Below are 23,660 nucleotides of genomic sequence, written 5' to 3' on the forward strand. Positions count from 1 at the left end.
CAAATCATTATATAACAACACTGCTGCAGTCCAAAAGCTACTTATGCGATCACATAACCTCACAATAGTATCTTTCTGCCATACATCGCACCAAAACGGATTGGTAGCGCATTCATTAATGTGGATAAACTTAAATGTTCCAAAACGATAGGTTCCACTATGTTCAGTACAAGTAACAGTCGGTTAATGGTGTGAATCGCCTCCCCCCTTAGCGATAAATTATTGTCAATCCATATTGTATGCTGTGATATTACAATTACGATTAAATTAACACTCCCGTTCCACTTGAGTTTAAGACTATAGGTTTCTGCTGAATGTTTAACATTCTAGTGCTCGTCTGAAAAATAGTTATGTTCTTGTTCATTTGAGAATCAATTAATGTGTCTTACCAGGTCTTTAAGGTTGCCCTATTTAATAGTCCAATAAACTTATAATAAACGATAATAGTTTCTCTACAGAGACGGATTATGTAATCGCCGACTAAATCCAGTTAACAAAGCATTCACATCCCAAATTGACCACCTAACATGTTCAAATGAACCGTAAACTATTATAACATAGTTGGCTAATAGAAAATGAAAATACAACAGAATACCTTGCTCCAAATTTTGGAAGAGGATGTGTAATTACTTATTACTCTTGGGGGGGGGGGGGGGGGTAACTGAATACATTCATTTTAGAGCCGACGTGCTATTTGTATCTATTGTATCTATTACATCTAATATAGACAACAATTCCAGTGTCGCCTTTATTTACGTGTAGCCACCAAACAAGCTTTGCTTTTGAATACGAAGAATGACTGAGGTTACAATGCCCACTCCACCCCTCCCCTCTTCTCCTGTCGGAAAAAAAAGAATTCGCTAGTCAGATGCTAACTACGAACTAGCTAGACAGCTAACTTCCTTGTTGGAGGGGGGAGAGTCGGAGAGGTAGGCGGAGGTGTAATTCGCTCAGCTATGGTCTGATTTAGGTTCCTAGCTACATTTTTTAAAACTAACATTGGTTGGCATACTACACCATACATTTATTCAGGAGGCTAGCTTCAAGGGTCGCATTTTCTGCGGTGTCAGACATATGGATGACGATGTTTAGGTATATCATGCTCGTAGCTAACGTTTATGTAGCCCGGTAGCTAGCATGCTAGCTAGCGTTAGCTCGAATGGGTCGAAAGACGAAGTCGCTGAAATGACAGTCGGAAACTGTTGGGACTTTTATTACCTTTGTTTGTTTGTTTTAATGACATTGGGTTTTTAAGTTGCACGAAGGTCGGATAAGGGCGCATTCCTTAAACCACGCGCGTACGTACCATCTCATTACTATTATGGGTGTTTAAATAACCGTACACACTGCATGATCGATGTCTGGGTAATTCACCAGGAAGATTCGGTTGTCATTGCTGTGAATTGGGTGTCACGACTTACTGTAGGGCCAGGCTTTGCAGCAGTGTGGTGTTGTATAGAAAGGCCGAAAATACTGTGATGGTGTTCGGGTGTTTTCACTAATGGTTGCTAATGTTAATTAGCTCAATACATAACGTGTCACTCATTTTAAATTTAAATTTTTTTATGTATCCTGGTTGTTTACAATTTGGAATTATTAGTATAGCTATAGTCTGGCTAGTTTGCTCGAAGTAGCCTGCTTACTTAGCCAACCTTTGCTATGCTACGTATGGCCACGTAGCAATTTTTCCAGCTAGCCAGTGACCTCACTACTCTATAAAACTTGGCTAGCTATGTCTGCTAGCAGAACACTTTGTGGTAGAACTAACGCTTAAATGGTTAGCATTTTTGTTGTTGTTACATACTTGCTTTTTAATATGTGTGGCTCCAGAGTGCGACACTTTATTAACGAAATGACACGCGAATGACTTAGCTAGCCAATAAATCTACACGAGTAACTAGGTAGCTTACCTGCCCAGCTAGCTAAATGTTGTATCATCATTGGATAGCTGTTTGGCTTGGCAGCTAGCTAATGCTAAACTTCAACAATCACATGAGCTGGCTAGGTTACCGGTATTACTAGTTATCGTTGGCTGCTATGGCTTGTGTTGCTAGCTTTCTGGCCACATTAATTACGTTACAGTACCGGTACACAGTCAATTGTATAATTGAGTGTCATCTTATCTAATTCTAGTACTATTATTTAATGTCGCATTTATGTTTTTGCTTTCAGGCCCTGATCTAGAAACGTGAAGCCAGGGGCTGTCGTAATGTCGGAGCCCAAGGCGTCCACTCCGACACCCGGAGACATGTACAAAGGCTGGCTCTTCAAATGGACGAATTACATAAAGGGATATCAGAGACGATGGTTTGTCTTGAGCAACGGCTTGCTGTCCTACTACAGGTATTTATGATGACTGCGGTTATCGTGAGTTAAAGCAACTAACGTCATTCATGTTAGACCAGCGTAGGTTAAAAATGTCGACTAGCTAGCTATTATAGTGCATTGTCACTGTAGTCTTATATCTCAGCAAAAAACTTGCAAAATCTAGGCCTGCCGTTAAAAATATTAACATCAAAATGAAGCCAAGTTACATGTAAATTGGCATTGTGTTTTTTCATCTTAGCTACCACCTGAAGAGAATGTGGTCATTCAAGCTCCGTCTCTGAAAGTGTCAAATGACTTGTCATTTATCATGGAAATGATCTTAAATTAGTTTAAAATTACTACACTATATCTTTGAACAATTGTCTGCATCCAGGTCTTTGGGTGTATGAAAAGCAAATTACAAATCAAATTCATTATTATTATTATTATGACATTAATTTGTTAAAAAAAGTATACTATTTTACTTAGTTGGCTCAACTTTGTGAGCTATGAGCAGTACATTTAAATACAATTAATTAAATATTTATTTAGTAGGCCTAAATATTTGTACATTTTGTATGTATTATTTATTAATCCCCCCCCCCCCCCCCCCCCCCCCCAGTTTAAATGATTGTATGTTTCTTTGAATAAAAGTTGGTTTGTAAATGTGAATATTATATGCTGCTAGAAAAATTTCCTCATGGGAATAATAAAGTATTCTATGTATTTATCCATCTACAGTATGTATGTTACAATCGTTATTTTTAAAGGGTTATTGTATGCATGATAGACCTACTAATTGTTTGTATGTCAGTAGATGATCTATAGACCTAGCTGATATTGATGTAATAATATGCCATTTGCAAGGTAGCCTTACTAAAAAGTAGCAAACCATCGAATGCCCCAGCAGTCAATTTGACCGTTGTCACTAAGAAAAACAATTAATTCTACAAAATCCATATGGCTCCCCCGTTACTTTTCCTAAACATTGAACATTCTGATATAATTTGAATATCAATATTTCAAAACGAAATGGTTATAAGCACTTATCTACCTAAGTAGCCTTGAATAGTGAAATTGACCTTCATGTATCTTACTTGTATGCCTGGTCGTTTTTATCGCTGTGTGTAACGTTGTTGCAAAAGGACTCCAATAGTACCTAGCTGCAGCCCTGCAGAGCAAGCCCCGGGCTGGCCGGAGCCTGCTATAGTAGTCTCAGGTTTTAGGGCCTACCTTGTAGTCATGTAGCTATCTGAGTCATGAACAGGGTTGGGTACTGAAACCTGGTAGCATTGTGGCACCGGTTTTCATACGACCAGTACCTGCTGGGTGGAATTGCTTTGTAAAAGTTGTGTTGCTGTGTAAAAGTTGTGTAAGTCCCTCTGGATAAGAACATCTGCTAAATGCCTGAAATGTAGTGAAATGTTACACAGATATTGGTGCTTCATTTCGGTGCTGTCATCACTAGCGTTAGGCTTGATCTGTCGACTTAGTCAGCTGGTACTGTTAGCAAGCTAGGTAACATTAAACTCGGCCAAAATGGCCAAAGAAAAACTTTCTAAATTGTGGCTTTATTTTACCCAGAAGGATTCAAACAACGGAACTTGACGTTGTTATTGTTGTTGTTTACTCTTTACTTGAAAAAGCTGGACTACCGTTTACGGCAGGTACCGTTTGTCCATTTTTCTTGTGTATCTGAGTGTCCTGCAATTGGCTACTTTTGTCAGACTACTTTGATCAGATGTTGTTATTGGCTGAAGATGTGGGTAAATGTCCAATGGGGAGGATTATTGATTGTGGCACTGGATCATTTGTGTAGTGGGCTTCAAGTAGCTGTCGCAATCCACAGAATGCTTTTTTTGTCCCCTATTTCCCCATTGGGATTTTAACAGATTGAGTGTGTGCATACAGTGTGTGCAACATTTTCAGTTCAAACTGAAGTGAGATCAAAAGTTCTCAGACATGATGTTTAATTTTGGCATTGCATGCTTGCATTGCAAAGTTGTTTGATGCTGATCTGCAGTAAGCTTTAAAGTGGTGTGGGAGTGTGTATTGTGGCTACTGTTGATTAGGCCCCTCTGTTGAACTGGTTTTGAAATTTGAGTGCTCTATAGCATTTTGGCTAAAACTATAATGCCGGTGCTGAAGCAGCAACGTTCAGCCGTCAGTCAGAGTGCTTTCAATTATTGATTAACCTTTCAGTTCCCTGTGCACGTGAGTGAGAGAAAACAGCTTTGTTTACACAGCAGTCAGAGATACTGTAATTAGGACGGTCAACAATGCACACAATAGTCCTTCGGAGAATTGCTCATGTCATCCGTTCAATGTTTTCAAAGGCAGTTAGACCAGTTGTTTTTGTTGGACCCAGTGATGCCAAAATCCTGGAGGCTACATAGTCACTGTATGTACCTAAGCTGACACTCTTTCTACCCCATTCTCACCGTCTCTTTTTGTTTGTTCTTGTACTTCTCCTTCTTTTTCCACCCCTCTTTCCCCCTTTTTCTCTTACCTCCTCCTTGCTCTTTCTTTCGTTCATCCCCGCCTTCCTGCGCCCGCTCTCAAAAGGACGCAGGCGGAGATGGGGCACACGTGTCGAGGCACCATCAACCTGGCGACGGCGAACATCGCGGTCGAGGACTCGTGCAACTTCGTCATCTCCAACGGCGGCGCGCAGACGTACCACCTGAAGGCCAGCTCAGAGGTGGAGAGGCAGAGGTGGATCACCGCTCTGGAGCTGGCCAAGGCGAAGGCGGTGCGAATGCAGGCTGAGTCTGGTGCGTGAACCTGTGCGTCTCGTGCTTCTGAGCGAGATTGAAAGATCTCAGACACAATGTTTAATTTTGCCATTGCATACCTGCCTGCATTGCAAAGTTGCTTGAAGCTGTGTTGCAGTAAGCTTTTTTAAAAAGCGGTGTGGGAGTGTGTGTTCTAGCTGCCGCTGATTAGGCCCCTCTGTTAAACTGGTTTTGAAATTCGTGCTTCAATAAGCCACCTGCTTTCCTGAATTCGTTTTTGTTTCTTGAGTGACTTTGATCAGTCATTGGAAGCATTTAAAAAAAAAAAAATATTTGCCGCTGCCCAACTGACCTTTTCTCTCCCCACCCCCTTCCTATCTCTGCAGATGATTCGGGCGATGACTGCTCCACGTCCTCACCGCCTCCCTCGGGACAGGGTGGGGGAGCCCGCAATTCGGAGGTGCAGTCCACGCTACGCACTCTGGGAAGCAAGGTGGAGGACCTGAGCACCTGCAATGACCTGATCGCCAAGCATGGCTCCGCCCTACAGAGGTCAGTGCTCTCTCTGTCTCTCTCTCTCTGTCTATTTCTCTGTCTTTCTCTTTCTTTGTCTCTCTCTCTCTTTCTCTGTCTCTCTCTCTCTCTCTCTCTCTCTCTCTCTTTGTCTCTCTGTCTCTTTCTCTGTCTCTCTGTCTCTTTCTCTGTCTCTCTCTTTCTTTCTCTCTCTCTTATGCTTTGTTTCCCTCATTTGCACCTTTTTATTTTCTGAAGGTGTAATTTGCTCTCTTGCTGCTTCTCTCTCTCCCCGTCTGATACTTGTTTTTTGTACCAAGAGATTATTTAGCTATCTTTTTGGTTCTAGACTGAAGGGAATTAATGAGACCCAAAAGTGACATTTATGTTTTGCACTTATCTGAATAGAATTGATTGTTCGCTCAAGTCTGGCGGGAATTTATTAATGATACTGATGATGGTAGTCACATGTCTGGGCTGTTAATTGTATGACAAGTTGTGCTTGTGTTCAGACCTAGGTCTAGTAACTGGAATGAGTGAGTGGTACTCCCAGTCATTTGCTCATGTCTGGAGGGGAATCTGTTTTCATCTGGATCGTTTTCTCTGGCCTGCAGAATTGTATTGTATGGAAAAATGTGACCATGTTTGGGGCAGTTCTTTATTGAATTGACGATTACTGATTAATTCGGTTTTTATTTTTTAATTTTGAGTCGAAATAGGTGGCAGGATGTTGAATTTGAATGAAAGGAAATGGAATTAAATTCCAATGGCTAATTTGTTTAAACGTTCACTTTAAACAATGCTGTGTGATATCAATGACACATTGTTACAAAAAAAAGAATTTTGTTTTCTAGAAGCACCGTGTTCAGTTTCTTAGAAGGATGATTTGCATGTTGTCCATGCGAGTTTCAATTTTGTTGACATAAATGAACTTCCCATAATTCATTGCTTAAAAGACGAGAAATAAGTTTTCACTGTTGGATATTTTACATCTTTTTTAATTGTTGCTATGACATCATTAAGTGGACCAATATTTTAGGAAGCTGATAGAGGTATATTCTTCAAAATGAATCTGACCAAGGTTTTGTTGAATTTATTTGAATGTCATTGAATTAAGTTCTAGTTCCTGTTATTCCTATTCTTGTTTTGCTTCCTGGAGTGTTTTGTTACTTTTATTTGAAAGCAATTTCGATTCAGAAATTGTATTTGAATCAATTCCACGTTTCGGAATTGACCCCAACCCTGAATGTGACCGTTTGTTCAGATCTTTGTCGGAGCTTGAGGGAGTGCGGCTCGGAGGAGAGACCGGCGACAAGATTCGACAAGTAACGGAGAGGGCGACGCTGTTCCGGATCACCTCCAATGCCATGATTAACGTGAGTCTCCACCTTCACCTAAAATTTAAGTGCCGACAACATGCCATTGTGTTCCCCTAGCAGAAAAATTCAGTAGTGCTTGAAAATGGAGCTGGAAATTTGAAAATGATTAGCATTATTAGTTACACTTAATTGTTCTTCCCCCCCGCCCTCCTGAAGGACACTCACCATTAGGCCATTTCTGCTTTGCACTTGGAACATATCGTTCTGTACCCCTACAGGTGCAACTTATGATTAAAGCCAGAGAGCTTGTAATACATATATAATTATAAAGCAAGAGGTGTCAGTATGCTGTTATAAAGTACTTAAGCAGTCATTAACCAACAGCCCTGGGCGATGGACTCTGATGTGGCTCTCACAAGTTTATTGATGACTGATGGGGTCCTGGATGTGTGAGGACTGATTGGGGTTCTGGATGTGTGAGGACTGATGGGTCCTGGATGTGTGAGGACTGATGGGATCCTGGATGTGTGAGGACTGATGGGATCCTGGATGTGTGAGGACTGATTGGGGTCCTGGATGTGTGAGGACCGATTGGGGTCCTGGATGCGGCTGTTTGACGGGTCTGTGGTTGCTGCAGGCGTGCCGGGACTTCCTGGCTCTGGCTCAGGCCCACAGCAAGCGCTGGCAGAAGGCCCTGCAGGCGGAGCGGGAGCAGCGGGTGCGTCTGGAGGAGACCCTGGAGCAGCTGGCCAAGCAGCACAACCACCTGGAGCGGGCCTTCAGAGGGGCCACCGTGCTGCCCGCCTCGCAGGCCAGCCCCGCCGGAGAGGCCAAGGGTGAGCGAGCGAGGAGACCCCCCCCCCCCCGACCCCTGCTCTCCGCTAGCCCCCAGAGCCTTAGCTCTGGTTCCCGGGTTGTTCTTCTGTGCTGCCGTGCACCTCTTTGCGGTCCAGATCCAGCTTGGCTCAGTATCTCTGGCGCTAACATTACACATGGCCTGACTTGGTCGTCATCGTTCTGTCTTGCTCTTTCTCTCACTCTCTTGTCTGTGTCACCTGTGCCGGGCTCACCTGTGTTTCTCTCTCTCTCTCTCTCTCAGGTTCAGCCTCTGTGAAGGGGGATGCCAGCGATGAGGATGACGAAAATGAGTTTTTCGACGCGATGGAAGACGTGGCCGAGTTCATCACCGTACCAGCCGACCCCAAGTACCACAAGTCGGTACCCTCTCTCTCTCTTTCTCTCTCTCTCTCTCGTGCTCGTGTTCGGCTGCGCTCTCTTCAACATAAATCTGTGCTGTGTTCGGCTACTCAAACATAGTAAACTGACTGAAGTTAAAAATGACTGATTCGCCAGTGCAGTCAGAGCACAGAACATTGGTGCACCATCCTGTGCTGCGGTGTTACGCATCGCCAGTCACAGGAAGTAGAATGCGAGATCAGCAAACCCAGCTAATGAATGAAACCTTAGAGCCGGGGGGGGTGGGAGGGGGGATAGACTCCAGTCCTGGGGGGCTGTGGTGTCTGTGGGTATTTGTGATTTCCATTCAATCAGCAGCCACTTAAAGCCTTGAGAACAAGGTGTGAGGGCTCTAGCCAATAACTGACTTGAATGAATCACTTGTGGCGAAACGCCCTAAAAACCAGCAGACACTGCAGCCCTCCAGGAATTTGACACCCATGCCTTAAAAGAAGCTGCTAAAAAAATGTTTTAACTACCTCAGAACCCTCCGAATGCAAGTGTTCTGAAGGCGTCTTTGGAAATCAGTGGGCATGATGTCGCATATGACAGGATCTACTGTAAAGAAAGGTTTACGTACTTTCTTTATGAACCTTACGTCATGCATATTCCAATTGTGTTTCTCAACAATGAAAAGAATCTCTTTCTTGCAAGTGTGTTTTTAGAAGATGTATTGAATAAGCCAATCCAATGCGCACATACTTATTAACCTAAATAATATTGGATCTTATAACAATTAAGTTTTAAAAAGTTTTTATTTTTATTTTTATGCCTCAAATCGTGACCCAGTTATTGCGTTTTGTTTCTTCTTCATGTTAGGTGCCCCATAGATGAAGCGTCAGATAACTCAGTGTTTTAGACATGTGTTACATATTAATTTGTATCTATTAACACAGATATAAATTAGTATTCACCGCATTTGAGCTCGTCTTGGAAGCTCATAATTTAGTGCTAACTCATTAGTGTCAATATTGAACATTGTCAGACTCAGCCTTGCCATTGTCCTCCCCAAAATACCCCCCCCCCATCCCCCTTCCACTCCAGGAGGTCCGGCAGTAATATCAGTGGTATCAGCAGCGAGATTGGAATGGATGACCAGTCGGTGAGTCACTGTGTGTGTGTGTGTGCCTGTGTGCCTGTATGCACGCATGCTGGGCCTATGTCTAACTGTCTCTCAATTGCGCATCTTGTGTTGAGTCTTAAGAATTCATATGAAAGTGACACCTGGTCATGACTTCCATTGCCCTCCTTGGCTGTGGTGCAGCTTGACGAGCAGTCCCTGGCGTCCAATCCGGAGTCGCCTCAGTCCCAGGAGGTGGAGCCAGTGAGGAAGAGGCGGGCTCGTATACCCGACAAGCCAAATTATTCCCTCAACTTGTGGAGCATCATGAAGAACTGCATCGGCAAAGAGCTGTCCAAGATCCCCATGCCCGTAAGTAGGGATGCAAATTTTGTTTAATTGGTTGTCGTCACCCATTAATTGATCGATAATGATTAACTGGTATGTTTAAAATCTACTTTGCCTATATGGCCTATATTTTGAGTGACTCAAAATAGGCCTACCAATTAACGAGCTGTGTATATCAGAGAGGGATTAAGACAGGCCCAAACAATAATTGAAACGGGATTTGCATTGTGTATTTAGCCGTGAGAACCGTGACTCATCAGCTTTCCAGCAGTCCCAGCAGATTTGTGTCCAACGACGGAGAAACGTCTCGCTAATGTAAAATCTTATCGCCAATGTTTGGTTATTCATTGAAATGGTTTATTGAAATTTAACTGTTTAATCGATAAAATGAATCGACCGACATTCTTATTAATGATTAACAGTTAATAATGATTAACAGTTAATCGCTGAACTGTTATCATCCCTTCCTGAAAGTATTTGTCCTCTACTCCTATCTTTGTGCACTCTTTCCTTCTTTATTCTTTCTTCCCCCCTTCCACTCTCCTTCCTCTCTTTTATCTCTCTGTGAGTAATGGGCCCTTCCCATCCCTCTCTGTACTGCCAGTATGTGGTTGCGGTTGTTTATGTGAGCGGATCACGTCTGCGTTACGCTGACCCCTCCCCCCTCTCTCTCTCTCTCCGTCCCGCAGGTGAACTTTAACGAGCCCATCTCCATGCTGCAGCGTCTCTCCGAGGACCTGGAGTACTCGGAGCTGCTGGACAAGGGGGCCAAGTGCCAGAGCGCCCTGGAGCAGCTGTGCTACGTGGCGGCCTTCACCGTCTCGTCCTACTCCACCACCGTGCACCGCACCGGCAAGCCCTTCAACCCCCTGCTGGGGGAGACCTTCGAGCTGGACCGGCTGCGGGAGAGCGGCTACCGGTCTCTGTGCGAGCAGGTGAGCAGGCTGGAGGGGGCGAGGCGGGGGCTGTGTGAGTATGGCTGTGTGTGTGTGTGTGTGTGTGTGAGAGAGAGAGTTAGACGGATCTCTGTATGTGTCTGAGAATTAGGCAGGTCTGTGTGAGTATGGTTCTGAGAGTTAGACGGGTGTGTGTGTGTGTGTGTGTGAGAGAGAGTTAGACGGATCTCTGTATGTGTGTGTGTGAGAATTAGGCAGGTCTGTGTGAGTATGGGTCTGAGAGTTAGACGGGTGTGTGTGTGTGTGTGTGTGTGTGTGTGTGTGTGTGAGAGCGTTAGATGGGTCTCTGTGAGTAGGTGAGGCTGGTGTGTGTGAGGAGGTGTGTAAGGGAGAGTGGAAGACTGCTGACTATTAGCAGATTAGGAGATCAATGCTGGGGGGAGTGGGATATTTTTTCTGTGTCAGTGGCAGAAATATGTAGTGTGTGAATTCTGATGTGAATGTCACAGCTTGTGATCTTTTGAGTCTTCAAAAGCATAGCTAAGCCCCCACTGGATTATGCACACTAACTATTGCTATGACATAAACCAGCTGTCAAAGGATTACATTCATGGAGGGTGGGGGTGGGGGGGGGGGTGGGGTTAGGAATGAGGGTATTACAAGTGATTACCAGCTAGCTGTGATGTACATGTGTGATGCATATTACTGTGGTGTCAGTACTGCCCTTCTCAGAAACACTACTGGGGTGAGCACGTGTAGATTTTCCAGACTCCTTATACTGGTGCAGGTAGTGCAGAATTCAGCTGCCTGCATCCTGTTCTGCACCTCCAAGCAAGGCTGACACTACTGTTACGTTGTGTTACTTTCAGTCTTCACTCCTCTTTCCAAGAGGTCATTATGGCTTTAGGAGAAGTTGCACTACCTCAGTCACACTGTATTCCTTTGCTTGTACAGCATTTCTTGATTTCACTGTATTATGAATTGTTGTATTAATGCTGGTATGGCTGCGTTTACGGTAATTGATTACTGTGTGTGAATTTTAATTGCATTTTAATCGTATGATTATATTGTGATTGTTTTCATGTTCTGTATAGTGCATTGAGTGTGGGACAAGCGCTAAATAAATAAAATGTATTATTGTGTAGTGGCCCCTGAACAGGATGAGCTGTTAAGATCCGGTTGGCAATCTTGAGTTTTGCACAACGTGACAGCCGTCATGTGACAAGGAAGTGGGAACGGTGTTCAGCACTTTTATTTTACAGTCTCTGGTTCAGCACTGCAGTGCTGTCAGTCTGACGCGGGTAGCCTCAGTGCAACACTGCCATCTAGAGTGCGACATCTGTAATTGCAAGAGATTTCTATGGTGGTGATCGGGCCTTTCTGAAAGTGCTGATTAGTTTATATTATTTCACGGATTACCATTCAGCAGAAATGGACTATTTCGTCAAAACGCTTTTGTTTTACATTTCTTTTTAGTTTGAGAGGCAGATTGTGATCCATGTCACACTGAATCTCATAGGAACTGGAGATCAGTAGTCCTAGGAAATGTAGATGTAATTATGGATACTGTGTGAAGCTTCATTAGTAAACATTTTGTGTTTAACCGCCCCACCCCCCCCCCCTCCCAACAGGTGAGTCATCACCCACCTGCAGCAGCACATCACGTGATCTCTGAACGAGGCTGGACCCTGAGGCAGGAGATTGCCGTCGCCAGCAAGTTCCGGGGAAAGTACCTGTCCATCATGCCTCTAGGTGAGATTGGGGGAGGGGTTATACTTGTCCATCATGCCTCTAGGTGAGATTGGGGGAGGGGTTATACTTGTCCATCATGCCTCTAGGTGAGATTGGAGGGGGAGGGGTTATACTTTTCCATCATGCCTGTATGTGAGATTGGGGGCGGGGTTATACTTGTCCATCCAATCTCTTGCGAGACAGGAGGATGTGCTCTACGTGTCAGTCATACCACTTGGAGAAATTGGAGGAACTTTTAAAAAAGCTCTACTGATCACGTACTTTCATTTGTTTCTGCATGCAAAAATGAACTCCCTGTCCCTGTGACTTCCAGGTTCAATCCACTGTATATTTGAGAAGAGTAACAATCACTACACTTGGAAGAAGGTCACCACCACTGTCCATAACATCATAGTGGGAAAGCTGTGGATTGACCAGGTGAGGGAGGAGGCCTGGAGCACATCGTAAACAGAGATTCTGTTCTTTCTGCCTCTTTTTGATCTTATTCACTAATGACGGTCTCTACCCACCTCCCTCTCTCCCCCTCTCCCCCTCTCAGTCCGGAGAGATAGACATCGTGAATCATCGCACAGGAGACCGCTGCCACCTCAAGTTCGCCCCCTACAGCTACTTCTCCCGAGACGTGGCCCGAAAGGTAGGAGTCGCGCGTCCTCGCCTTGGTTACGCCGCGCTCGGCGCTCTGGCTGCGACGGCTGCGGCGGCTGCGCTTCGGACAGCGCGGTTCTGCGCGCCTCTGCTCCAGCGGCGTGTGTGTAGCTGCCGTCTCTCCCTCCCCCGCCCTGCAGGTGACGGGCGTGGTGGCCGATAAGGAGGGCAAGGCCCACTTCGTGCTGTCGGGCACGTGGGACGAGAAGATGGAGTTCTCGCGGGTGATGCAGAGCAGCAGAGGAGGGGAGAACGGGGCGGAGGGCAAGCAGAAGACCGTGTACCAGACGCTGCGCGCGAGGGAGCTGTGGAGGAAGAACCCGCTGCCGTGAGTGTGTGTGTGTGTGTCTGTGTGTGTGTGTGCATGTGTGTGCATGTGTGTGTGTGTGCATGTCAGGACTGTGTGAGTGCTGTCATAATGCAGGAGTGCAGTTAATATCCTCTCTATGCAGTACTTTTTCTCTCTCGTACGCACGCCCACACACATGTACACACACATGCATTCTCTCTCTCTATTTTATATATATATATATATATATATATATATGTATATCACTCTCTCACTCTCTGTAATAGGGAGGGTGCTGAGACCATGTACTACTTCTCCTCTCTGGCCCTGACGCTGAACGAGCCGGAGGAGGGCGTGGCTCCCACGGACAGCCGGCTCCGCCCGGACCAGCGCCTGATGGAGGACGGGCGCTGGGAGGAGGCCAACGTGGAGAAGCAGCGGCTGGAGGAGAAGCAGCGGAGCGTGCGCCGCGAGAGGGAGAGAGAGGCCGCCCGCACCGCCAACTCTGCTGAGGAGGGTGAGCAGGAGGGTGAGCAGGGGGATGAGCAGGGGGGTGAGCAGATGGGTGTGCAGGGCGTGAGCAGGAGGGTGAGCAGGGGGGTGAGCAGGAGGGTGAACGGGGGTGTGCAGGGCGTGAGCAGGGGGGTGAGCAGGAGGGTGAGCAGGGGGGTGAGCATGGGGGTGAGCAGGGGGGTGAGCAGGAGGGTGAACAGGGGCGTGTGCAGGGCGTGAGCAGGGGGGTGAGCAGGGGGGTGTGCAGGGCATGTGCAGGGGGGTGGGCAGGGCGTGAGCAGGGGGGTGGGCAGGGAGGTGGGCAGGACGAGAGGGAGGTGGGGGCGGTAAAATGGAGACTTTGCTGTCTCGTCTTATGGCTTGTTTGGGCCATAGTCTCATTATGAAATCTTGCAGGACTCCCTGTCAGCTTCGTGGGCAGCCTGTTTTCCTTTGGGGGCCCTGGTAAGGGGCATAGTTCTGTAAACCACCCTACAAGAGTGATGGGAAAGGGTGGAGTTACAGGGTCTCGCCCCCTCTCTCTGTTTGCGTCTACATGAGAGGGAGGATGCCCTTCCCCGTTTCTCCCTCTCTCCCTCTCTCTCTCTCTCTCTCTGTGTGTTCCCATCCCTCGCTCATCTGTCTGTCTCCGTCTCTCCCTCAAGCCATCATTGAGGATTCCATTACTGACTCGCCTCTGAAAAGCAAGTACTCTGCTCTCTCCCCCACCTAGTCCCGCTGTCTGTTTCTCAGTTCTGCATGCTCCCCAACACGCGTGAAGCACACGTACACACGCACACACACACCAGGTCTGGGTCAAATACCAATTTTATGTACTTGAATTCTGATCATTTAAATTCTGGTGAAAAAAAAAAAGTCTTTGTATTTTTAGTGATCTGCAGGAATTTTGCTGGTGTCCTAAGGAGCTGTTCCATGTAATGGTTTGACCCAGCTCTGGATTGATGCTGCTCACACACGCTGCTGCTCTGCTGATGTGGGTGCACATGACCACAGTGGCTTGCGGCTGCTTCCTCACACACCTCGCGCTGGCGCCCTCCTGTGTACAGCATGTGCCAAGTGGAGAGGAGTCTGAGACTCGCCTTAGGGGGAAAATCTTCGCTCTTGTCTTCGTTTCTGTCTTGTCACATTTGTTCTGTTTTCAGTCCATTTGTGAGTGTTTTTTTTCTACATTTGATTAATTTGGTCTGCATCCCTCTGTTATCTTCCTTTCACTTTGCCAACTTCACCCTTCTTCTCTGTATCCTCCTACCTCCCTCGGTCTCCATCCTTTCTTGTTAACTCTGTTAACTCTACCTAACCCAAATTTTTTGGTTGTCTGTCCCCTACCCCATGTTTTGTCTAGCCTCTGTTTCATTCTCCCTCACCTCCCTCCCTAGTCCTTGATTGGCCACCTGTCCTGCTGACACATATTCCAGTCTCAATTTAATTAAAAAAAAAGACAGCACCTCCTTCGTCCCCTATGTTCCCCCTCTCCTGATCTGTCTCACAGCTCTCCTCTTCCTCCTCCTCGTCCTCTTCCTCCTCACGACACTCATTCTAACCTGTTTCGCTGTTCCTTTGTTTCTGCTCCGTTCTTTCGTTTTCGTTGTTTGCTCCATGGCCAGTGGATTGCTCAGAAGGCCCTCACGGAGACTCAGTGAAAAGCAAGTAGCTCTCACTCCCTCTCCTCCTCTCCCGCTGTCCGTTTTCATCCGTCCTTTCCGTTCCCTCTCTCGCCACTAGGGCTGCCGTAGCTTCTTCCTCTGGGTGACTGTTCCAGCTGTACCTTTGCATGCCCCCCCCCCCCCACCCAGCGTGTCAGGTCTGATGACACCTGGCCAAAGCCATGCGCTAAACTGGGGTACAGCATGCAGAAAAATAAAGCATGTTTTTTAGGCAGTGCTCATTACCTGAGGGTACAGGTGGGTGAGTCTCCCCTGTGGACCGCTCAGTTAAGTGCGTGGTTTACAGGTCAGAGACACCCGTCCAGCTATGTAGGCTAGCTATCCTTAGGAGTAGTGGCGCTGGTACACGTTGATCCTTGTGGGAATACACCCTTAAGAAACGGCGATGTGTGTGTTTTAAGAAGAAAAGCATGTGATCCGTAACCCAGGTGTTTACCAACCCGCACTACTCATCCAGAGGGACTAGCGGGACTCTCTGGACTTTTCCTCAGGTTGCCGTGGTAATGAGAATGTTAGCGGTAGCTGGCGTGGTGCGGAGGTGGCCGCCGTCGACTCCTGACCTCCCGGCGGCGAGGGCGATCGAGGATGACCCGTTTCTGTCTCTCTTTCTTTCAGGCACCCACCAGGACAGCTACAAAGCGCTGTGGTTCGAGAGGTGCGAGGACCCCGCCACGGGGGAGGCCACGCACATCTACAAGGGCGGCTACTGGGAAGCCAAGGAGCAAGGAAGCTGGGAGGCTTGCCCAGATATATTCTGACCCGATCGGAACCTTCCCCAGAGAGAAGCCCGTACACTGTAACCTGCTCTCATCCCACTGTGGTCAGGGAGGGCAACGGGGCAGCTGTCCCCAATCAGTTCTGATTAAAAACACCCGCCCCCACCCCACCCCCTCCGCGTCAGTAAATTGTTCTCTCTCGGCTGGAAGACGCCGAGGGTGGGCACAACCAGCTGGCAAATGGGGGAGGGGCATCCGCTTAATGCCTTCATCGATTTTAGATATCACCTTTCCCCCCCCCCCCCCCCCCCCCCCCCCCCCACCTCAAACTTATACTATGAATTACCCAGTCGTAGTCTCACTCTTTGCTCTCCTCCTCTTCCTCCTCAGAGCTTGAGAATATATAATATCAGATAAGGTGTGGTTATTAATTGCTAGCAATGTAATACTTTAAAACAGAGACCGTTAATGTAACTACTCACATACACCCCAATCACACTAATCCCTGTGGGTTACCTGTTCACCGTCGCACCTTTTCTGTTGGTCACGGACTTGAAATGGGGGAGGCAGTTGTGCTAGGGATGTGTTCGTCTTTACTGTGTTTCACAAACGCCGTTCTGGAGTGTGAGCGCATCGAGTGCTTGTGATGTCTCGTCAGCTGACCCCATTGGTACATTGCACCACTGTACAGTTCTCTTCTGTCTTGGCTCTTGGAATGCATAGTTCTAGAAGTTCTTCACCCAGGGTTATGGAACAGTCAAGCGCTACAGCGAGTCACTGACGCGCCGCTCTAGAACACATGCGTGTGTTGCTACCCAGTGTCATTCGTTTGTGGGCTCCACCCACTCGTTCTCTTGAGATGTGGTGTGCGGTGACCCGCGTCCCCAGCTTGGTTCCTCAGAAGCCTCCAGGTCACTGGCGCCCAGACTGTGTTAGCATAATCCAGCACCTCGAACCTGAGCTGGACCTTTAGCCACGACCACTGACCATGCTGCATCCAGAACCAAGGTCGTTTTGATTGAAGGGTCTTGATTGAACCTTGCAGTTTTTTTTTTTTTTTTGCGCAAAATTCAGCATGTCTGAAATTATCGGCTGCTAAGCTTAGTTTCAACTTTCAGCTCTGCACCAGGTGTAGTGTTCGATGGACAAGGGAGTTTGAAATAAATGCAACGACGATGTTTCTGTCTCCATGTTAGAATAGCAGCTTTTGTATCTGAAGACTTTAAGCTTTGTCAGATGGTAAATGAATGAAATTATAATATCCGTGCAGAGGTAGGTGACTGCTGCATTGAACTGCAACAGAGTTGGGTGTCAATGAAATGTGGGCATTTTGTTGCTTAAGGATGACTGGACAGGACTTTTGCACATCGAAATATTGTGTCAGATCTAGTTAATTCTGTATCTGCATGTAAGAGGAAGCACAGACTGCTGAATTATCACTGGATCCATAGATGCATCCACCCCCACCCCCACCCCCACCCCCCACCATGTGATGATGACTGGATGGATATGCTGATTCAGCACTTACATTAAATGTCAGTGGCCTAGGCCCATTTTGACCATGGTCCCTAGTGCACTGCAACATGAACTGTTATTTCCTGAGACAACACTAATGTTCATTTTTAAAAGGAAACAAAAAAAATTAAATAGTGGTATAATATCAGTGGTTCAACTCTGTGCTGGTTGGTGCATTTACCCATGGGTGATGAGCCTTGCTGTTATCAATCCTCAGAAAAAAGCACAAAATGTGCTTTTTGTTTAATTGATGTATTTTTTTGTTGAGTTTTTTTTTTTTTTTTCTCCTTTAATGAAGGGTTTTCTCTCCGTGTTTGCTGTCCCTCAGTCAGCCGTCTGCTACACGTGTGTGGCGTACTGTAGCCGATACCGGTCTCAAATGAAGGATTTAGCACAAAATGTATTATGTAGAGAACTTAGCAATAGAATATGGTAGAATATATATTTTTAAATCACTTTTTCGTTTAGCGGGCGTTACCATGTATTGCAGGAGGGAGGTTGGCGTAGTTTGGCGTTTGTGTCGCACTGAACCCAGCAAGTGTTCAGTGCAGCATGTTATGGAAGTGCACCGTTCACAGTGAGCCAGGCCCTGCGGCAGGGCCAGTATAGTAACTGACGCAGCTAAAGTAGTGTTGAGGCTTGTGTCACATCCCCCTGTCGAACCAGAGGAAGCGGCTGTATGTGAATTAATGGGAGCTCAGGTTCCGTTTGGCTCCAGTGTGTGGACAGGTGACATCGGTCTGAAGCTCTGCTCTAAAAACCCAGCAGACAGGCAGAGAGTAAAATGCTAGCAGCAGGTCGGTCAGTAGAAATGGCCGCAAATGCTGCTTTCCTCCTTTTTCCTCTGGTTTGGATGAGGGGTGGGGAAGCTACTGGGGCAGAAATTGTCCACTGTACACTATGGTATAGATGTTTCTGTGTATACAAGCATATGCAAGCCTGTGTGGGGTCACGAGACAACTTGAATAAAGTTGGACAGAGATGTGTGGGGTGCACATCTGTTCAATTTCCCTGCCCCCTGACACCCCCCCCCCCCCCCCCAAAAAAAAGCAAAACCTTTTCTTTCTTTTTTTTCAAGTGTACTTAAATGAAGTGGGGGGGGGGGGGGGGGACAAGAATACAAAACAGTTATTGCAATTATCTGTGTATATATCAAGCGATTAAGAATAATGATTATGGTCAATGATGTTTGGGAAGGATGTGATTTTTCATCTTTTTTTCCCCCATCTTCTCTGTTGGTCTTGTTTTTCACCTTTTAAAAGAAAATTTGGGGCATTTTTTTTTTTTTTTACAGAAAACTGAGTGCTCCTCTCTGAAATTAAGCTAAATTAAACATTTTAATTTCTAATTATTCAACATCAGTTTTCTTTGTACAATGGCAGTCAAATGGCTTTTTCTTTGCTGTTATACTGTTGTAACAATATTTTTCTGTGTTTACAGGTTGTGTTTTCATTTTGATTTCCATTATTTTTAAACATTTTTTATTATTTTGCAGTACAATGGGGTTGCAGCTTTGTCACTGGCTCTCTCTGTCTGTCTCTCTCTGTCTCCCTGTTTGACTACAGGTTATTCTGAGTGTATATTACATGACGATGATGAGAGATGGGATAATAAAAGATGAAAGAACGTTGCCATGTTTTCATTTCTCTGCATGCGAGTGGAGCCCTAATTCATCTGTTAATCCAGTCGTTGGGGATCTAAAGCAGACAAGCCCATTTGCTAGCATATCTGAAACTCAAATATGCAGACGTGTTAAACAATATGTGTGATTGTAGAGTATTGGGAAGGATGCATACTGCCTTAGCATTCATGATCATCATTTTCGGATTTTAGTTCCCCTTTGAGTAGCCTATTCACCTTTATTGTTCTTTATATTTAAATCTAGTTCAAATTGCGAATACACGCTCGACAATAACGAAACTGCGCACTTTCCCGCAGTCTTGCTAAAATATTGTTATACTATATTGAGACCTCTCTCCATATTTTAATTTTCTCTCTTAATCTTAACCCTATAATGAAGACGGACTCTACGGCCGTGAGTGGAATCAGTTTTAGCAGAGAAAAAGTATTTGATCAGCCAAATGTCAAAGCCGTGGATAAACTGCGGAATGTCCCTTTAAAAAAACGCGCACACGCCCAAACACAAATAACTCGATAAGTTTCGATTTCCAAGTAAACCGTTGTTCGTCTCTATGAACGCCTGGGTATTTTAATGGATTGACAGAGACGGCTACAATACAAGCTTGGCCAGACGCTTTATCTAATCCAGGTACTGTTTGTAGCGAGCGAAAAAGATAGTTCAGAAAAACTGCAAATACTAATTAATTTCATTTGTTATGCTTTTTCAGCAGTCATATTTGGGGAGCAAATTATTAATCTTAAGGGAACGACATGACACTATTTTCAAGTACTGTATGTATGTGGAGGTGCACTTGAAAGGCAGCAAAGGAAACGTGCCTGCAGTTGTCCTTTTTGCCGTTATCGTTACTGCTGGCGTTACTATTTTCAGACAATTTTTCTTGACTGGGCTCTTGTTTATTTTTCTCCCTGTTATTAAGTGTTCTGTTTTCGTGTTTTGTATGCTTTGCCAATGTGTCGCTCGTTTGCCCTGTTGATCATACCCAGACTTATTTGAGAGGGTTGTATGAAACAGAGAAAATACGTGATGTGAGCATAATGCTAATTATCAATCAAAAGAACATGAGGTTGTTCCCTGTAGTGTGTAACCTTGAAAGCATCAGCTTGTACAAATCCAGCTTTAGTTGGTATCTTAGCAATGGGACATGAGATGTGCTTATGTTCACGTAAATGTGGTCACAGCTTTATCTACAGGACAACTTTGGTGAAACACATTCTGGATATGTGCATAACTTAAATGGCAGCACCGCACAAAGGCATGTCATTTTCCAGTGAACAGCTCATACTTGTCTAATGACTTCTCAAGAAGTAACTCATACAGTACTTTGAGTTGTGTTAGTGGCACACCCTTTTTTATTTATTTATTTATTTATTAATCTCTGTCCTTCTTTCTCCCCCTCACTCTGACTGCACCTTTTTCTCCATCTCCTTCCTCCTCTCTCTCAATTCCTGTCTCCCACAGAGTCCTAAGCATTCCCATTTTGGATTCCACCATGGTCATTTCCAGTGATAAGCCTGAAACACTGAATGAATTGATCCACCTGAGAGACTCAGGATTTGGTCGGCCCCACCCCAGACATGGGCTGAGGCTCCTCTATTGGCTTGCCTGTGAATGCATCAGTTATGACGGCAGTTTGGCAACTCTCGAGTGTACACCTGCAAGTGGTGACTATGGGTTTCACTACTTCGAGAATCGAGAGAACATTCTGCCTTCTCCAAAAGAGGAGTACTTCTACTACGAGGTAGGCAACCTCAATAAGCCAAATGCCCAGGCCTTGCCCTCCTACATTAGGGTAAACTACTACAGCAATTGGGCTGACAGCAACAGTGACCGCGTCATCCTCAGCGTGGGCCCCTGGAATATTATTGACAGGATATACGTCACTGAGCACCAGGGAAAGGGGAGATTTGACAGAGAGTGCACGTATCGCATCAGTAAAGGCCTGATGAACATAATCAAGAACCTGGAGCTGTCAGCATTTTTGCATGAGATGGGGGAAGATCCAGACATTAGACAAACCAATCAAGCCTACACTCTCTCCACAGTGAGCAACGTGGCGTCCACTTCGCGAGCACAAGCTCACATTACCATAACAGGCCCTGAGCCTCGCAGCCAACCTCAACGTAGCACAGGATTCTGGGATTATTGCACCATACTCTGAGCTGTTCCACGTGCCTTTCTGGCATCATGGCACATTCCAGTCCTCCGTAACTGTGTTACTGAGCAGCTTCTCAGCTGCTGGAGTCCTTGAAGGACAATTCTTTATTTTTAATTGAAATTTATAATTTTTTTTTTACATTTTTATTCCTTATTGCCCAAGGCTTTCCACATAAACTCAATATCTACTGCAACTTTTCTCATATTCTTCATTTTCCCACTACTCTTATTCCTCCTGATCCTACTGCTCTTCCTCCTTCCCCTATCTTGTGTTTTCAGTGGTGGAGCAGTGAACTTGATCCAGTTATAACTGGCAATCATAACAGGAAAGCTGGCGTATGCTTTTGTTTCATTTGTGTGTGTGTGCGCGCGTGTGTGTGTGTGTGTGTGCGTGCGCGTATGTACGTGCATACGTTTGTACATGTGTGGGGTTCTTGCCCTATTTTTAAATTACCCATTTTTATTGTACTTAAGATGTTTTAAAATGTTCTTGTATCAATCCCGTATAAGGACAAATTTTTAAATGTTCTTTCAACTACTTTTTCTTGATATTGTATGTTGTAAAGCGATTTCAGCACTTGATCAAAGGAATTTAAAGTAAACTTGTATTTCATCAACTTTTAGCACACCTCTGAATTGCTTTAAAGAAATAAACATAGTATTTGTCCAATAATTTTTTTTTTTTAATCGCCATTGTATGTGTTTACAAATTTGTTACATGTGTGTGTGACATGTAAATTAGATGATCATGCTACCATGAGCGTACATATACACTGATCGTCGCTACATGATTCTGTACAGAATACTATAACAACTGAACACTCCATAAGGAATGTGTGCAGTGGTCCTGGTTCATGAACAGGTTTTGGGAAAAAGTGAAATGATCAAAACAGGTAGAACCCTTTGGAACACCAGCTGTGGGCACCTGTGGAAAGGGAGGGGAAGCTGGCTGGACTCTCAGGTTGTGTGCAAGAGGGAAACACCCTGACCTGTTGGGAGCTCTAAATCTGGGACCTCCATACACACACCCGGCATAATCACACGCTAATTAACACAACCGCTCTCAGCGTACACACCCAATTACACATATGTATGCACTAGGGATGTCACGGTATACGGGCATGACGGTAAACCGTAAAATTCGAATATGAAATAGTACTATCATAAACGTAACGTAATAGTGATAGTAAATCACGTGACAAAGCTATTTTTTCAACCAGTGCTCAAATGTACGATAATTTCGCCATTTCAAAAAAAGAGGAAGGAAATTACTAAATCCCCTGGCTATTGATTTAGGATCCGGTTTGCCTTTTCACAAATCTGATCCTAGATCTGTATTTATAGGCAAAGTCATTTGAAAGCACATGTTGCGTCTTTCCAGCCAATCAACTTGATGCATGACGTGCGTGCCACGGGAGCGAGCAGCTGCACGGCTGCCGTTCTCCGTTCTTTCTGATGTAAAATGTAAGCTAGCTTGCTACCTACAAATTACCAGCGATGTTATCTTTTTTTTCCATTCATGTATAAAACGAGTTTAAAAAAAAAAAAACTAGCAAAATGAGTGCCGAGGAGTCAGGCGAAGGCAGGGGAGAGGCAAAGAGAGGGTCGTTGGAAGAACTGAGGGTGCAGTTGAACTCTTAAGACTAGATAGGGCCAGTTATGCACTGAGAGACTTTTTGGACGTTTTGAAAAGATACATGCTTTCACAAGAACAAACAAATATTGATACAGCATATTAAATACATTGACACAGCATAACGTTATAATTCTTCACTGATGACTTATACAACTGTTTCCATGTTGCTGAATTGTAACGTTACAGCTGTCAATTATAACGATTACATGTTTGAGCGATTGCTATTTAACTGTGGGCTATTTGACATTATCTGTAGATCAGGCTTTTTAGTGAGTCTCATTCATTTGAGTAGGGTCCAGTAAGTTCCCTGCTTCCCCGCAGCGTATGTGGTGTGCAAATGTTTTTCTCCCCTTTGTGGCTGCTGGTATTGCACTCTTTGGTTGAAGTATTTGAGTAGGCGTGTCAAACAAGGTTGATGCTTACAATAAATACGCTATTTTTGTGAAATCACATATTTACACGTGTGATTTCTCTTTTTTTGGCTGTGTACGATCATTTTCTTTAAAATCCGATAATTTTAAGCATCCGGTACGATAGTTTAATATTTCCCATCTGGCAACGCTGGCTAGCTATTATTCATTTACACGGCATCTCCGTTGCAGCCCCTTACAGCACTTGCGATGTCTGATACTGTTTCTGTTAACGACCGTAATGAAGAATTGTATCCCCCCAAAACGCGAGGTCGTTCATCCGTGTGGGCACACTTTGGATTCAGGAAAA

General features: G+C 45.2%; 1 protein-coding gene across 7 annotated transcripts; it reads left to right on the forward strand.

Annotated features, from left to right (window-relative positions):
* The first annotated feature begins 785 nt into the window (after nucleotides 1-785).
* osbp (oxysterol binding protein) lies at nucleotides 786-19,139 on the forward strand. Of its 7 annotated transcripts, none has more exons than XM_035419015.1 (17): nucleotides 786-929; nucleotides 2,173-2,343; nucleotides 4,873-5,081; nucleotides 5,429-5,594; nucleotides 6,820-6,931; nucleotides 7,512-7,710; nucleotides 7,974-8,088; nucleotides 9,155-9,212; nucleotides 9,375-9,542; nucleotides 10,208-10,453; nucleotides 12,046-12,166; nucleotides 12,480-12,583; nucleotides 12,705-12,800; nucleotides 12,952-13,139; nucleotides 13,388-13,629; nucleotides 14,258-14,296; nucleotides 15,893-19,139. In XM_035419015.1, exons 2-17 carry the CDS (start codon nucleotides 2,210-2,212, stop codon nucleotides 16,033-16,035), a joined length of 2,340 nt encoding a protein of 779 aa, XP_035274906.1. In that variant the 5' UTR covers nucleotides 786-929; nucleotides 2,173-2,209; the 3' UTR covers nucleotides 16,036-19,139. The 7 variants fall into 7 exon arrangements, with proteins under 7 accessions (XP_035274906.1, XP_035274905.1, XP_035274909.1 ...); XM_035419014.1 differs by having other exon boundaries at nucleotides 893-1,298; XM_035419018.1 differs by having other exon boundaries at nucleotides 893-1,298; nucleotides 13,388-13,617.
* The last annotated feature ends 4,521 nt before the right edge of the window (nucleotides 19,140-23,660 follow it).

Source organism: Anguilla anguilla, chromosome 5 (assembly GCF_013347855.1).
Source record: "Anguilla anguilla isolate fAngAng1 chromosome 5, fAngAng1.pri, whole genome shotgun sequence".
Taxonomy (NCBI): domain Eukaryota; kingdom Metazoa; phylum Chordata; class Actinopteri; order Anguilliformes; family Anguillidae; genus Anguilla; species Anguilla anguilla.